The sequence below is a fragment of the Rhamphochromis sp. 'chilingali' genome (assembly GCF_963969265.1).
Source record: "Rhamphochromis sp. 'chilingali' genome assembly, chromosome: 12".
Lineage (NCBI taxonomy): Eukaryota > Metazoa > Chordata > Actinopteri > Cichliformes > Cichlidae > Rhamphochromis > Rhamphochromis sp. 'chilingali'.
This window is the reverse complement of record NC_137939.1, coordinates 2,895,910-2,910,102: the sequence shown is the minus strand read 5'-3', so window position 1 is coordinate 2,910,102 and position 14,193 is coordinate 2,895,910. Positions and strand designations below refer to the sequence as shown.

Genomic DNA, 14,193 nt, shown 5'->3' with positions numbered 1-14,193 from the left:
ATTATGGTTGCTGCTCCTCAAACACTGCGGCTATATAGTGTTTAACTCCCAGCCTCCTCCTTCCTCCAAGCCATCATGCCTCCTTCCTTTCTCTTCCTTTGGGGGTGGGGGTCTAATCTCAGAGAGAATCTCGTGCTTTTGTCGATCTCCTCCGAAGTGTATTTGGGTTGATCCACCTGTTTATTGTTGAGTGATAGAATTCCATACCTGAGGGCACTAGTCTCTGAGCGGTGCATGGGAATGAAGTCACAGGCTATTGTTCCACCTGGGTGTGTGACTTGAGCCCTGAACAAGGGAAGAAAGGGAGGAGATGGGGTGGGGGTTGGGTGGGGGCTGGGTGCCATGGAATAAATGGGAAAATGGGAGCAAGGAGGAAAACAACAAACAGCCAAAGACAGGTGGAGAGAAGGGAGATAGAGGAGGTTCATGCTCCAGTGTGCTTCCTTCCCAGAAGAACGCCATCTTGTCATCCTGCCTTCTGTCCCTCCTCTCCCCTTTCTGCATAGGTGTAAGCGGCTGTTAAAACAGTAAATTAGTCTTTTTCAAGAGACACAACAAAGCAATGCCCCCCTCTCCCCCTCATCATCCAGCATTCCAACAGTCCATCCATCACTGACTCAGACTTTGCCTGCAGCTAGTGATACTCAGATGCATCTCTTCTGGACAGCAACTGTGATCATCTTACTAGCCTGACTTTTGGCAAGGGAGGAGCATTCATTACAAAAGAAAACTATATGAAAAAGATAGAAACCTGAGAAAGAATGAGAACAGACAGCAGAGAACTTGAAGGGAAGCATGGAGGAATATAGAATCTCAGAATGTTCTCTTAGCTTTTATAAAAGTGTTGAACCTGTTAAGGTTTGATCTAATTGCTCACATTCATGTCACAGTTGTCAGTTACAACTGACCAAATACAAAATGCAACTGTACAGTATTTTTCTTTGTCTAATATCTTTTGATGATCAAACATGACTCTGAAAGGATTGTCACCAGCTTCAAACGATGGCAGCTTATAACATCAGTATAAATTCACAACAGCTGCAGTGTATAATGGAGGGTTCTCAAATAGTGAAAACCCCTTAGAAGCTTCATATAGTCCATATAAAACAGCATCTTTGTAAAGCTAATGTTCACGTATACAGGCAGAAATTATTTAAGACTGACATTTGGTGGCTTTTTATGAGAGATCCAGCAACATAAAATATTTTTGGCTTATTTGTAGAAGCCTAAGTTCTACAAAAAAGACTGAAATTAGTGGAAGCAAACTGCTGTGCTTTGCATTTGCCATTAAAGGTGCTTAAGCATTTAGAGTTTAGTTTAACTGCCCTTATTTGCATCAACACAGGTGATTTTATACTTTTATACAAACTTCCCAATCATTACTCACAATTAAGTGATGATACTTTCATTTTAAGTGAGGCTGCAAAATATTGCACCAAGCATGTATTGTATGTTTTTGTGCCCTTGTTGAACTGGGCCTATGGCTTAAAGTTAGAAAATAAATTCAAACTGATTCCCTGACGAGGGCAGCCACACAGAGTGTGTGTTTGCACATAGAGTGTTTGTGTGTTTGCTTTATGCTCCCATTTTGACCCTGTGTGCCTTGTCTCTAGCTTCTGCCTGTGTTGAATTGCACAGCAGTGTTCGCTCTGTGTTCTCATCATCCCTGGCTGTCCCCTCCCATTAACCCTGACAGCTATTCGTCTGTCATTATTGACCTCAAAACAGCACAAACCCTCACTGTCATCGCAGACACTCGCATACACACACACATAGACAGACATGCACAGACTACACACTTGCTATGCCTTGCCCTGAAAAATCATTTTACGCTTGTGCTATAGTTCAAGTTAAATTACATAGCCCTTTTTATGACTGTTGAGATAAATATCACACTGGAATGCAATGAGTCTCAGGCCAATTCAGACTTATTTTCATTAAATCAGTTCCTCCTCCTGCCCTGAATGGTTTGGTGCAGGTTGTAACATGAGAACCAGCAAGTGGCTACCCCACCAAAGTGTTTCATTTTAAGTGCCATCATTGATTTAAGGTGGAACCACACAAAAACTGTATATTAATCATGTCAAGTAACAGAGAAACATCATTTTATTGGACCACCTTTACTGGGAAATGTTTTGGGAGATTTGACTTTCTAAAGCTGATGAAAGCCCTAAAATATATACACTTAAAGTCCGTGTAGATAGATAGACCATCCCACTTGATATTTGTTCACGCATGTCTATATCAGTGTGTGAGTGCCTCTATCTACACATACCCTGCAAATAAACAAAACCCAGTAGCCTCCAAAAGTTCAGTTTCCAGCAGGAGATTTATCTGAAGGATTAAAAGGGTGTGCATCTGCTTCTGTGGATCAAGCACGTGCACTGGCCCTTGTACGCATTCTGGGCAATTCTGGACACTGGGTAACACTGAGTTGTAGATTGGTAGCTAGAGGTAGGTAGGGATCTCAGATGTAGGCTGTCTTCACCTCATTCCATGCCATTATTTTTGCATTATACCTCCTCCCCTAGTGCCCATCTTTCTTCTCTCCATGACTCTTGGAATCCCCAGTCAGCTCCTCTGCGTCTAACGAAGAGACAGACTGGCAATTAAATCCTCCCAGCCTTGATTCAGCTACTTAGAAGAGATCAACGTGGGATCTTTTGGGGGGCTTTTTAAGGCCTGCCACTGTCATATTATCTCAATAGGGTGTCATTACCGTCCCATCCAGGCTATCATTAAGCACAATATTCCCCTCTGGGAGAGCCGGAAGGTTTACCTAGCTGTATATCAAGTATGTCTAGTGCATGTGGGATTTTTTTTTCTGAGGAGAAAATATGTGCCCGATTTTATTTGTAATATTTTAAAGGAAAGCTTGGCTTTCAATAGATCTTGAGTTCAGTTCCCTGATCAGATTGGAAAAGACAAGGCTTTCTGTGTGCATTTGTGTGCTCAGGATGTGGATGATGATTTCCTGTTTGTTTGTACAGTGACCTAAAACTGCATGTAAAGCATGGATCACTCAGTGGAAGCTAGTTTAACTTTGTTTGACCTTCAAGTTGCTGGCATTTTTTATTTTATTTGAGCCACTCAAAATAAAACCATGCATGCTGCAGCATGTACTTTTCTTGTACTTTGCAGTGCAATTACAGTAAAAATGTGAAACAGCTCTTCTCCAAATTGGTAGGTTTGGTTAAAAAAATCTAACAGACCTACAATTAGCAGAGAAAATTTAAGCTTCTGCCACCAATGCAGAAAAATGTACACAAATATGCTTGAGTGACTGTTTGTGTGTGTGTGTGTGTGTGTGTGTGTGTGTGTGTGTGTGTGTGTGTGTGTGTGTGTGTGTGTGTGTGCTCATAACTCTCTTTCCAGTGTATTTTGTATTCAAGACTGAGGCATGTCCTAACTGATACCTAACATTAAAGACTTGGAGAGCAACCACTGTATCCCTTTTGCAGAAACTAATGACTCAAATTGTTTTTTTACGACCTAACAGGGAACACATCTCTCTTGTCAAAGACAAACACACACAAACATACCTTACATGCAACGTGAACACAAACAGAGAAGCCTACTCTTATTTGTGGCAGTGAAACAAGTTTCAGCTTCCCCCGCTTTCCCCCTGCATAATCCTCCTATTAAAGCGTAGCATAACACCAGCAGTTCCAGGCAGCAAATCAAACAGATCTTAATCTCCGTCCACCTATCTTGTGTGAATGTATTAACCTTCACAGGAAGCTAGAAATTAGCAGAGGCTTGATGTGACTTTGAAATATTCCGATGCACTCAGCAGCACACTCTGGTGGTTGCTTGCTATCAAAACTGCTTGTGTTTTCCAAGATTTTGCATTGTGACATGCGGACCCCTATACGAGCCTTGCTGCATTCGGTGCAGTGTCCAATGAACCACATTGCTACCTGTCATTCACACTGTGCGAATCCATAATTCATTCCTAGCGCCAGCTGTGGCAGCTATCTGAAGGACGGATTCTGCTGGCACAGCTGTCTGTGAAGAGAGCATCGACAGGTAGACAGAACAGGATACAGTCTGTAGCAAGTCTCTTGGGGCTAATGAACTGTACAGTGCTGCAAAGATTTTGAGGTGACAGTTGACATATCAGGACAAACCTGTGTTACAGGTTGCAGAAACATTGCCTGTTTGTGTGTGTATGTGGACATAAAGGTTTCCTTCTCTATGAAGGACACCGCTTTAAACTCATGGACACAGGTGACTCAAGGGGAATTATGCCCTTCATGAACCAAACAGGACATTCTTGTGTAAAAGTGGGTGTTAGACAAAAACTACATTCAGTCTTTTAGAAAACTGTATGTGCGCATGTACTTGTTTCTTTGATGTGCATTGGTTTGTCTCCTGTGTGTGTATGAATCAGCCATCTGTAGAGTGCGAGTGACTTTTTTTTTCTTTGCATTTGTTCAGGGCTTTTGGCCAAGCCTGTGATCCTGTTGATTGCGCTTATGGTCAAGTGAAAGCCAGCCACAGTGTCCTGTTGGGACTGAGACTGGAACAGGAATGGATAAGGGTCAAAATTTCATTCTTTCTCCCCTTCTTATACCCCGTGCCCACTCTCTATCATGCTCCCTCCATGGCCTGTAATGAATTGGCTATTCTTCCAGACCTGGGCTCAGCTGTGTACAGCACAAAATTCACACTGAGCTGATCATAAGGCAAACAAGGAAGGAATAAGAGTAAGAAATTTAGAAAACAAATGGAGACAGATGAGCAGCTGCTGGTTGCACGCTTTAGCCCGTATGGGATATGGAATTGTAAACTAGCCTTGATCCCACATTAGCTTCACAAATAGTTAAATAATAATAAGATTGTTATTAAGGTCACTACACTCTCCTCTTTACTGGTTGTGAAGACAGTTGTCCATCTGCAGTAAATAAATCTGCTGTGAATTTGTCCATTTTCAGGCAGAAATCATCTTCTGATTCAGTCAGACTGGACTGACGAGCATTTATGGTCTGTGGTAAACTCAGAATCAGAATGTTTTATTAATCCCTGATGAAATTTTGTGGCCACAGTTGCTCCAAGACAATAAGAACAGTTACTGACCAAACTTAATCGAATAATACAGTATATTACAAGGTTACAAAATATAATAAAATAGCTCAATTATAAATATCCCAGTATATAGCACAAATTAAATATATATGGTTGAAGCCGAGTTGCCCCTCTTATCAAACTTTTGGAGCTCTGGTCTCTTGTATTCATGTCGCTGAATCAGAGTTCTTTAATCTGAGAGCTTAATGCGCTACATGCATACGATAGGTAAATAAAATCACAGTTCATTACTGAATTTACTTTTTCACATAAAATGTTGAAATCCCAAATTATTTTTCGTAGTTGTCATGGCATGACATTGATTTCAGGCAGCTGCTATGCATCCAGACTTACCAACACATCTGTTGGTTATATTCCTGCATCAAACATATCTGCGGCACTGATTATAATCAGTGCCGCAGATATGTTTGATCTTATATATAAGTTCTTATGTCTCTGTTCCCTCTGGGCAATGAGGAGGACAGGTGCCAGCTTCAGATCCCCGCAGAAGGGCAAGTTGGCATCCTCACTGTTTCCACCTCCTTCTCCCTGCCCCCACTGCCAACAACCCTGGCACATCTGTGGCCGTCCAGCATGGCTGGTGCCAACTACCCTGTGCCCATTGTTCTCCCCTGAATGCATCCAACGCCCATGGGAAAGAAGGCTGAACACAGCGTGGCGCAATCTACACGGCCTGTTAGATAATCTCAAGACATGAAAAGATTCTCTTAGCCTAGATTCTAGAAACAGCTCTTTGTCTAGCAGAACGGGGGAAGGAAAACACACGATGGTGTTTTCTCCAAAGATTCTTACCAAATCAGCTCTATTTCTTTTCTCTTTTTTTCACATGCGTTGGAGTAAACAAAGCTTTGTATGAGCTTAGTATCACATTTTATGTTCGCATTTTACTTTTATTATATGTAAAACGCTGGTTATCGTATGAAAATCATCACCCTTAAGCATGTTTTCCTTTTTGATTCACCGATTGCTCGAACTGATTTTGAAATAGCTTCTGTTCTTTTCACTATCTTTACATTAGTGTACGGTATCATCATTTTGGGTGGGGGAGGCAGGATCAGGAAATACAAAAGAAAGGCAGTAACCACATTAATTTGCTCTGATCAACCATCAGTTATGTGTACTTGTATTTTCAGTTTTGCCTCCACTTGTTCAACCCCAAACAGAAACAGCTTTAGGGATTAAATGTGTCACATGGTGAAGCAGGAATGAGGGTCATTTATTAGTGCGTATGCATAAACAGACTGGTATTTACATAGCACCTTTCTGCTCTAACTGAGCACTCAAAGCATTTTTTTTTTGCTACAAGCCACATTGACCCATTCATACAAACATTCATCTAATGCTTTTTTCTATGCATTTAAGCATTTCTCTAACTAGCATGCATAAACTCACATCTGATGTATGAATGGGGGGCAGTTCAATATCTTGCCCAAGAACACTGACATTCAGCTACAGGAGGAGTCGGCGTTACCTGCTGTTGTATTTATACAGTGTAAGCATGGGTTTGTGGCCATTTTTAGTATTGGCACATATAACTACTTGGAGTGGTGCTTATTTTCGTGCTGTCTCTTGCCCTCAGTACTGTTCATAACCTAGACCTAACTCGACATTCTAATCAAGGTACAAAACTCGTGATGGTCCTCACAACAAGTGAATAATAAAGGCTCATATGAAGACAAACTCTTCAAAAAAGCCTGCAAATCCAAGCCTTCTGGCAGCGTCCCACAGGCTGTTTATGAGCTCTGATTATGGCCCCTGTTAGCCTGGTAGGATTCCTGGCATGTCAGAGGGTTTAACAACATCCAAATCACTGTCTGAGTTCTCTCAGCTCTTCCAGGCAGCCCTGTCTGTCAATTTCTACCACACATACACTCACACAGAACAGGCTCCAACAGCCACAAGGGAGTACTGAGGAAGGGAATATCAGACTACAGTGAGCAAAGATCCTGTTTTGTCATCACTTACTTTTGCATGCTGTAATTAGTTTTACTAATAACAGTACACATAACAGTTCTTTGATGAACTGTGAAGGCCTTTTGCGATTTAAAGTAAATTGATTTGTTTTTCTTTTAGTCATTTAAAGGGTAGAAAACGCTGTAAAATGCCAGTCACAGACAGCCAAGTTGCTTACTCTGTTTGTCCTCCTGTCTACAACAAAAAAAAATTATATATGTGTAGTATTTGCATAGAAGCCATTAGAGGAGACTTCTTGTTATTACTCATTTACAATTTATTGTTTTATCAGCTCTGACTTCATTGAAGTCTGGTCCGTAAAAGCCAAGTGGGAGCACTTAAACACATGCACTTGTTTACACACTGCACATAAAATGCCCATATGTTTGCGAAAATGCATTTGTGCACTTGCCATACTCCTGCACCATATAACAATTTGTTCAGTTAACATTGTAAGGAGATCCCCAGAGAGAGATTAAATTAATGGGATAAATATATGGTGCAGCCACACTCTGATTTATGCACGCTGACAAACACACATATGTCTTGGGCTCAAGGGCCAACTGCTCTTCTTGCTCATGTCTGGTCCACAGCTCCATTCACTTCCTCGGATTTCAGCTCCTTGTGCTGCTGCAGAGACGCGTTTTGCCCTCCACTCAGCCAATCTCTCTGTAAGCCTGCCAGACACTGCCTGACCCGCTGCCAGTAACGGTCTCAGTGTTCAAGGACAGACTCGCTGGGGAGCTGCAAACATTACTGCTGTGCAATTTCAGCTAACAGAGTCTCACTCCATACAAGCAAAACACACATTCACACATGAACTTGTACAAAGATGCTAAAGGAGACGATGTATTGAGACACGGCACGACGCCATGATAAATGCAGTGAAGAATCATTGTATTAGTGATGCAGCCCTGATAGGGGACAAACTGGCTTCATCAGTTACTTCTAATCCTCTTTCATCAGAAGAAGCTACATTCACGAGGAGTTTAGATTAAAGGGTGAACTCTGCATGTTTGCAAGTGTACATATTTAATTAGGAAAACTAAAAAACCTGTCAGTTTTTTTAAACCTAATGTAAAATGAAAGAGTTTAAGATTGCTGAGTCAGACTGCACCAGCTGGAAAACCAGCAGGCAAGAAGCCTCAAACTTGTTTCACATGTTGTAAGAATAATTGTGTGGTTTTGTGCTTTCATACACGTGTTTGCATGTGTATATGTTTGGTTTGTTTAGACTAGAAAATTTAAATGCTTAACTAGAGGTAATGATGCAGTCCTCTGCACCTCGAGGCCTACAGATGCGTAGCAGAAGGCAGCTGAGACAGCACTTTCACTCCAGCCCGACAAAGTCAATCCCCCCCGCTCTCTCTTTCTTATCCCTTTCTCTCCCACTCACTCTAATCCAAACTTCGGCGACTCCATCTGGTAACATAGTCTTCAAAGTAGCAGTCATAATATTTTCTCTGTTTACATTCAGTTGACATAAAGCTTGATGAAATCGCAGAGGTGTCAAATAATGCCCAAATTAGCATGTGGAAGTGTGGAGGAAGGTAGAAAAGCACTGCTGTGGAAACCACGGTGAGGGATGGCAAGTAACAGAACAAAAAAAGTAGCTTAGAGCAATCCCGAAAAGGAGAGCGGCAGAGCTTTAAGTCTCGGAGGAATTTGAAAGCCATAGAAATCCAGTTGCGGATATTAAGAGGCTTAATCTAAGAGCTTGCTGAGGCTGAGTTTTGCTGTTTGGGCCCCATCACTATCATCCTTGACAGAGGTTAGAGAGGAGACGAGAGGGAATAAGGAGGAAAAGGAAGAGAAGCCAGATGGGAGCAATGGGGAGAATAGGAAACTGCGTATCATTAAGGCAGCCTCACATGTTTCTTATAGGCGAATTAAATATTGCGTGTGTGTGTGTGTGCGCGTGTGCATGTGTATCTCTCTGTGTGCAAGGGTACCCTTGCAGTAGTTTTCTTAAGTGACTGCGTTTTTCGATTTCTTTAGAAATCCAGCCAAATGAAGTATGTGGTACTTCTTCTTTCATTCATACTATAATTAGACTCAACTAAGTGATCCAGCTGTAGTGCACAACACAGGATGACATAAAGCAGCGCTGCCTGAGATGGAACTCATTATCATCTAGCTGCAGATGTCTCCCAGGAGAGGAGAGAAGAAGAGAGCACACTGGCAGACAGGTGGATAAGAGGAATCCCCTCTGCCTCTGTGGCATCCTTTTCTTCCTTATGGCATTCCTGTTTCGGGGATGTGAATCATTCAGTCCACAAAACCCTCAACATCATTCCATATGTATTAAAGCAATGTCACACTTTGTAGATTCAGTCTTGCCAACACGTCTGGAAAACCAGAAGATCTGTGCAGCAATCAATGAAAAGCCCTTAACTGACCAAATGCATCTTTTTTCCTCACTGTGTAGAAACTGTATGCTTCTATGGGGCGTCACATAGCTTTGTTCTGTCCACAGAGAGATAATTGCTTTTGCAGTGAAATTATACATTATTGTGCATTTTGGAATTCACCTGCACCTTCCAGGAAACAACTGTACACAGCCTGTTATAAAAAGCACATGTTTTTGTTGTTTTTTCCCTTCATCTCTCTGTCTCTTGCTTTAATTTGTATTCTTTATATCACCTAAAGACACTGTTTAAATTCTCTGTCACACATTTGAGTAAACACACCCCGGAGCCTGGGCTCATGAATGCTGGAAAATACCGTGCATACTTATGTATCTCTGTCTCTTTCTGTGTTTAGGAGGCATCAATCGAGCTGGGGCAGCAGTGCCGACATTCTTACGGACCCCCACAGTGATCCAACCCCACTTGGACATGAAGCCCTTCCTGCAGTTCCCAGTGGAGACCCCCCCTCCTCCACACAGCATGAGCCTCTTCCACAACTTCAATACGGTAAGAGTTGCTGCAGACAACAAGCACAAACACTGCAGCCTTTTAAGTCATCGACTCCAGCGAGAAAAACGCGCGACGCAAAATTGTAAATGTTGTGCTGGGTGCTGGAGGTTACCGCCGTTATGCTTTAACTTGCACTCTTCTCTACGTACAGTTTTGAATGCAATAGTCAGCTTTAAGATATGCTGGAAACAGGACTATTTTCAAAGCTGTAAAATCGTAGCCATATAATTAAAGAACAGTTTTAAGGCCATCCCTATAACTAACAACATCAAACGCCGCAGTTTGTTTGATGTAATATTTTTTTTCTTTTAAAGGAGAGGAGGCTTCCTGTTCCTTCTACCTCAGGCATTTAGATTAGACCATAGAGACATTTACCATTTCACCAACTCAGCATAATGTGGCACCTGCTCCTCCAGACTCCGCTGAACAATGTCAACACATTTCTCATCAGCAATATGCAAATTCACTGAACTGTATATGTACTCTACTGGGGCAATGCTATTTGCGGACCATGGCTTCAACAGGGTTATGTGTCACCCTGGTATATTTAGCTGCAGTCTGCAACAAGACAACATAATAACCTTTCACTAATTGGAAATATCTGGCATGAGCTTTGACTATGCATGGCCCTACAGGGATTGTAACAGGAGTCCAGACACTCTTAAACACATTTTAACAATATAGTCATTTTAATAGGCCTCACCATGACATAAGTGGAAGCATTTTCACTACCAAACTGCACTACACCCAGCAGACATGCATTAATTGAGATACTGAGATTATGCAGGCACTCGGTTTCCATTCTGGCCTCTGTTAGCGTAGCCCTAAAATCATTCTTGCTTGATTTTATTTCCTGTCTTGCTGCCTCTGCAACACTCCCTCTGGACTTCCTCTCACCTATTCTGTAACGTCCATCCGCTCACCATCCTCCTTATCAACGAGTCAACTAGGTAGGAAGGCCCACAGGGACACTGTGAATGTTAATAGGTGTTCCTGCTGATGACTGCGAGGTAACCGTTAGTGCTGTTTTACAGCTCTGTGGCCAGGAGATGGGGCCATAAGAGAAGCTGTAAGGGCATTCTGACCTTACAGCGTACTCATAGTATACGCAGCACATTCAAAAGCATGAAGAAATGACTCACTAATATATCACTGTTGGTGTTTGCAAGGAGAGCTTCTGTTGCCTGAAGTGTATGACATAATCTCACATTTTATTAGATATGCGGCATGTATGTGGTGTAAATATGCTGCAGATATGAAAACCGCTTTGTTTGCCCCTATATGAGGCTCTGTTTTAACGTTTTGCTGGGATATCCTAGCTTTACACTTTCCCAGAGTTTATTATGTTCAATGTAGTGCTGTGAAGATGAGTAAATTTATACAGGAAGATCTAGAATAAGAGAGTAAGTGTCCACAGCTCCATTTAGATCTTATACTGTTTTGTTTTGGAGGTTTTTATATGGATTGTTAGGCTGAACTGGGGCTATTTCACATAACATTTCAAGTGCTTTTGATGTTTCCTGGCGCTTTTCTGCAACATTGCACAGTAACACATTATGATCCACAAAATATCTCAATGAAGGTACAGCACTGCAGTGAGCTGACAGCTAGTTGTTCCATCATTCTGCCTTAATAAGTGATCTGTGCTGAGTTTGTACAGCCTTAATGAGGCTCTACTTCACATTGAGGGTTATTAGCCCCATAGCGGAGGAATGGCCTCTCCTTAAGCCATATACAGCTTTTAATAGTCCTTTAATGTGATTTGTCCTCCACCTGCCTGTCTCGTGCAATGTGCCTGTAGACAATGATGAGGCTGAATTATTTATCTGCATCAGCTGGTACTGATACAGACATAAAACTGCTCATAAAACTCTGAGTAAAACTCAGAGTTGTGTTGCCTGCACTGTTTGCTGAAGCTACACAATCACAAGACTTCTTGGTCCAGTATAATCATGTGCAGTTGTTGAATCTTAACTACTATATATATCTTTTCTCACTCTCCCCCTAACAAAAATAATTGTAGTACAGCAAGACATGACTAATAGCTCATTATCTAAACAGTACACATTTATGTTTTGTCCAGCACCACATGTGGCCCTGTCATCACTTTGGTGTGAATATGTCACATCCAATAAATATTTGTCTAGCTAGAGTTTCATGCAAGTGTGAGTTCTGGGTTTGTGGGGGAGATGCCGGCTACAGTGGTGGATGACGACATTCGATGGATGGTGTGAATTAAAGATGGGAATTGCTCTGCCTCCTCCAGTTCATCAGGACTGTAGGCCTTCCACTTTATCATTTCCTTTTATCAGTGCTCGCATGTTTTTCTAGCAGCTTGAAAGGACACGGCTGTGGCGCTCTTGTACACCTGAGTCACATGTGAACCTCAGCTCTGGCTCATAGGTAGTAAAAACAAAGCTGAACTTACACTGAAAACCTAAAGGAAGCCTAAACAGCAAAGTCAGGAATCAAGAAGTTGATTAGCTAAGAACCTGACCTATGAGCATAATTGATAAAAAAAACTGTTATCAGTAAATTATTATCAATATCCATACCAAGGCTATTCAGCACTCCTAGAAGAGTGAGAGTTTGGCAGGAGGAGAGTAGGATACATAATCCTGGGTGCACATGGGCAGACTGACAGACCATGGGGAAGAGAGGGAGAGGGAGAGAGGGAGGAGAAAACTGGAAAGCAGAGAAGGAAGTGCATTAAAGTGGAGTGTGAGGCAGAGAGGGAATGTAGTTGAGAATAGAGGAGGAGGAGACTGAAAAAAAGGGACAGGCACTTGTTAGGTCATGTGTTGAAAAAAGAAGTAAGGGAGAGATTTCTCTTAAAGCATCTCAAAAGAGAAGCAGACGGTGTGCTGAAAGGAAATAAAGATATCGCAGCTACCAATGCTTCACTAGGCATAAGCTCAGTTTTTGTGAGCTAGTCTGTATTCAGCGTTGACCACCTACCAAACAGGCTGAATGAGTAAGGATAGTGCACCACAAGCTCTGAGCCTTGCACATGCTGAGACCCAAACACATACCTCGGCCAGCAGTACACACACAGGAGGACCAATGCAGCTCCAAGCTTCTACAGACAAAGAGGAGATGAAGGTAAGTACCTAAAATTCAAAGAGCTTGTCACATTTTTGTCGGTCCAACTGTGTCTTAAACTGGGCCAGCTTAAACGTAATGCTGAATTTGTGCTTCAAAGGCTGTTTTCGTCTGGCACAGTGTGGACCTTACTGTGACTGTCACAATGGCTCTACTGAGAGTCATGCTGTAGTGCACTCTCCCCTGGTGGGTTTTAGCTGATCAAACGAACTAAAGAAAGACTAACTAAGACCGAATGGAAACACAGTAAAGAATGGGAAGAAAATCAGAACTGTAGAAAATGAAAGATGAAAAGAAACTGTAGAACAGAGGATGTTGGTGAGTTAGGACGTGTGTCATTGTGCAGTGTTGGATGATGCTTGGGTGATATTTGAGTGTTTGGAGTTTTAAGGCTGCATGGAGCTGTTGACATGACTGCCGAGTGATGCTAAAGTCAGCGGTCTGCGGTCTGTGTGCTTTGCTTACCTCACCACATTCACACAGCTCCACAATAACATGAAGTTTCCATTATTTTCCCAGATAAATGTAAACTTTGTAATATGTTTGATTTCTATTTTTTTATGAGAATGTACAGTTACAGTTATGGATGTTCACAAAATTATACGAGCGAGTTTTGGAAAATCCCTCTGCAGTTACATCATAGTGCTCTCCTCCTATTTCATGAGAACATGTTTTGGAGAGCGTTTGGAGAAGAGGCCATGCGAGCAACATTCCAAAGACATTTGCTGGCAGCTGGACTGTGTTTTCAACAGCTGAATTAACTGGATGGGTCATAACTGACCCACACCCAGACTGGTGGAATGACTGCGGAGAAGCCCATGATTCATGCGGTTACGCCACCAGGCAGGTTCAAATTCTTGCTAAACTCTATCTAGTCTGGGTCACATTATGGACACTGAGAGAAAGAAATTTTTCTACACTTTGGAAAGATTTGATAAAACACAGTGTCACTTTTTAAAAATTAATAGGAAGCTTAATGCAGTCCTGGTGTGGAAGTTTGTGCTGGCTAAAGCTTAGTTCTTGTTGTTTAGATGTTCACGCAGTAAACATTTGTAATTGTTCAATATATCTTCCACCCCCACCCCAGCCCTCCCCATTAATCTGTCCTCACAGCCAGAGCAGCAGAGCTTTC

At 42.0% G+C, this 14,193-nt stretch overlaps 1 protein-coding gene across 7 annotated transcripts in view; it reads left to right on the top strand.

Moving 5' to 3' along the window:
* The window catches only part of znf385a (zinc finger protein 385A), a 55,518-nt gene that overhangs the window by 23,306 nt on the left and 18,019 nt on the right, over positions 1-14,193 (top strand). For 5 of the 7 annotated variants that reach the window (XM_080898287.1, XM_080898289.1, XM_080898286.1 and 2 more), the window contains one exon: positions 9,805-9,956. In XM_080898287.1, coding sequence (XP_080754413.1) covers positions 9,805-9,956 — 152 coding nt within the window. The other 2 variants (XM_080898291.1, XM_080898292.1) reach the window with 2 other exon arrangements.